Source organism: Hyperolius riggenbachi, chromosome 1 (assembly GCF_040937935.1).
Source record: "Hyperolius riggenbachi isolate aHypRig1 chromosome 1, aHypRig1.pri, whole genome shotgun sequence".
NCBI classification, from domain to species: domain Eukaryota; kingdom Metazoa; phylum Chordata; class Amphibia; order Anura; family Hyperoliidae; genus Hyperolius; species Hyperolius riggenbachi.
In genome coordinates, this window is record NC_090646.1 from 683,143,826 (window position 1) to 683,146,855 (window position 3,030).

The 3,030-nt window shown below is 43.7% G+C and overlaps 1 protein-coding gene across 1 annotated transcript; it reads left to right on the forward strand.

Moving 5' to 3' along the window:
* The first annotated feature begins 2,000 nt into the window (after positions 1-2,000).
* Positions 2,001-2,543, forward strand: LOC137544615 (epidermal differentiation-specific protein-like). The gene has a single exon (XM_068265713.1). The coding sequence runs from the start codon at positions 2,001-2,003 to the stop codon at positions 2,541-2,543; it is 543 nt and encodes a 180-aa protein (XP_068121814.1).
* The last annotated feature ends 487 nt before the right edge of the window (positions 2,544-3,030 follow it).

The following is a 3,030-nucleotide window of genomic DNA, read 5'->3' on the forward strand; positions in this document are numbered from 1 at the left end:
AAGAATAAGGAGGCTGGACATGTGAGTTTCTTCTCACAATGATCGCGCTGCCCATAGGAGAGCAGCGGGTCATTGTGGGGCTTAGATCAACGAACGGGAATGGATTTTCCCGTTCATTGATCTCCGGGCGAGCGGGCGGCGGCGGTTTTACTAGCGGCGGGCGGCGTGTTTACGAGCGGGAGCGCGGACAGCGTCGGGAACGCGGAAAGTACGTGTTTCTCCGTCCCTGGTTTTTAAAGGATGGAAAAAGGGGCGGAGAAATACGTACGCGCGGGGGTAAAGTGGTTAATATTGTACTAAAATTGTATTATCTGTGTATGACTCTGGCTAGTTCTGACCAATCTTTCTCTTAGTGATTCTGTACCTTTGCCTATCTGATCCTGTTGCCAAAAACCTAGCCTGACTACCGTTATGTCTCTGCCTCCTGATTTTGTACCTCTGCCCATCTGATTCTGTTGCCAACCTTGCCTGAAAAACGTTCTGCCTCTGTCTGTCGATTCTGTACCTTATCTGTCTGCCTGTTACCGAACTGACCTGTCTGACCATTCTACTCTCACCAGGGACCCCCTGTCTCTTGTGAGAGGTACTGTACTGTTAGTGCCCACCAGCTCCTCTGGTGAGGTATTGTTAATACTGTCAGTACTTACTGTTGCACCAATCACTACACTCTGTGCATTAAAGTGTGTATAGCTCACCATACCTCCCGGTGGCTATTTGTATTGTTAGCCTATACTTCAGTATCTGTGTATCTGTATTATTGGTGATTCTGCAGATCATCATATAATGAGGTATATATCTGCATTATAGGTGATACTGCAGATCACCAATAATCAGAGATCTGTTCTTGCTAACACCAATCGTTACAGGGGGCTTTGCTATTAACCACTAAATTCGGCGGATTTTTACTGGAATGTAAAATGCAGAAAATCTGCATCTGCCTACTTTCTGCATTTTACATTACAGTAAAAATCCGCCGACTTTAGCGGTTAATAGCAAAGCCTCCGTAAGTCCTAGAAACGCCAACATTTTCAGGGTGTATTAAACAGAATCTTGTGAACAAGATGCAAAAAAAAATGTTTTCAAAAAGACCTTATAGTCTTTGAGAAAAATCGATGTTAAAATCGGTGGAAATTTTCCGGCGGAAATTCCGATACAGAATGCGGAAATTGGTAGTGGAAAGCGGAATCTGTAATTGGCAATGGCAGAATTCGGATTTACCGTGGAATCGGAAATTGGCATTTCCGACCATCCCTACTAACCTTAACCCCCTCAGCTTACCTTAACCGTTCATGACACCGCTTTAAAAACCTGCAACAATTATCAGTTCTCAGGCACAGCCAAAGGGGCCCATTGAATTACTGGCAAAGAGGTGGAAATTTTGGTGCTTGCGACACCTGATAAATATTGGTAATTGGGGACAATTTATCGGGCACCACGCATCCCCAAATTTGCCTTCTTTAACGATAATTCAATGTGCCCTAATTGGGGCGCTCACATTTCCGCCGCTAACAGGTGCCCACATTTACTGCTACCATTATAAGTGAGAATCCTGGTGCACAACATCCGGATATACACACTGCAGCACACAGGGAACCTCTTACTGGCAGGACAATAAAGCTGCACGCATGCATTGGTTTGTCTGTTTACTTTGTCAATGGAAGAAAACAATGGGTGGGAAAAATCAAATGAATGGTTTGTAACTTGTAGCTGAGGGTCTGTAGTCCATGCCTCGCCCCTTACACTAATAAATAAATAACGTATAAATGTTTACTGTAAGTCTGCAGTTGAGACTTGTTTTCTCACAAAACTGAACGTGTTGCAGTTCAACGTATGCCTAATCATCTAAAGATAGACTCTCTTCTCTATTGAGAAATGATGTAACTCATCAAAATAGGAAGTACGTCTCAACAGGCTTTTCTATAAATTCCAGCCCTAGAGAAGGCGATCAGATCATTCTCCAAGCAGCTCTGTTCCTTAATTTGCAAAGGTATCGGTGGAAGATGAGCACTCTCGAGCTGTTCGAGTTTCCGGGCTTCAAGGGAGACTATGAGTTTTTAGATGATAAAAATCCTGACCTATCTACTGTTGGATTTGATCAAAAAGCTCAGTCCCTGAAAGTGATTGGAGACCCATGGGTTGTCTTTACTGACCACAACTATAAAGGAGACTTCAGAATCTTCACTGAAGGGGAATGCCCATCAATCCCAGCATGGTCTGCAAAAATCAGATCAGCTAAAATTGTAAGAGGCGGCTTGTATAATCCCGAAATAACGCTGTACGAGGGCGTCAACTATGAAGGTAAAAAGCTTCCACTGAAGAAAGCAGCAACCTCACTGAAGTCCTATGGATTTGACGACATGACTTCCTCCCAGAAGGACGTCAAGGGTGCCTGGATCCTGTACTCTGAAGATTACTACAAGGGTGATCACATGGTGGCTGTGACTGGAGACGATATCCCGGACTATCACTCACTTCAGTGGGGTGATAAAGTGAGTTCCCTCAAGCCTTTTCCACCAGTACACCTTGATGAGGTTTCGGAATGAACCATGGAGGTTGGTCATCCTTGACAAATGCTTGCAATGAAGTCCTGGGTGACACGTCTTCTCTGCATCTCTTCCCATCCTGCAGCTTTCTGATACTATGCACTGCTTGCCTGTTACAGAGACAACAGATTTCCCTGAAACCAATTGTGAACCAATGAAGAACTGGCAAGGACTGAAATATTGTCCATCACCCAGAGAAATAACTCACACTGGTTTCTGATCTTCTCATTCTCTGCAACAACTCTAATTCTCAGATAAACTTCTCCACTCTACAAACTCTTCACCACCCCAACCAGATGACATATATGAAGATCCCACAAAACTGTAAGACGAGAAGAATAATCCCCCAGAGAACTGTGTGGAACATGCAAGACTGTAAATATTTGCCCTTTATTTACACAATATTTCACCATGAAACTTTCTGTTATCGATTTTGTGAATGTTACAACAGCTCCCAATGTTACATCATCACTACAAAGCTGTACTT

Coding starts and splice junctions, on each gene's coding strand:
- LOC137544615 (XM_068265713.1), top strand. CDS start 2,001: ATGAGCACTCTCGAGCTGTTCGAGTTTCCGGGCTTCAAGGGAGACTAT.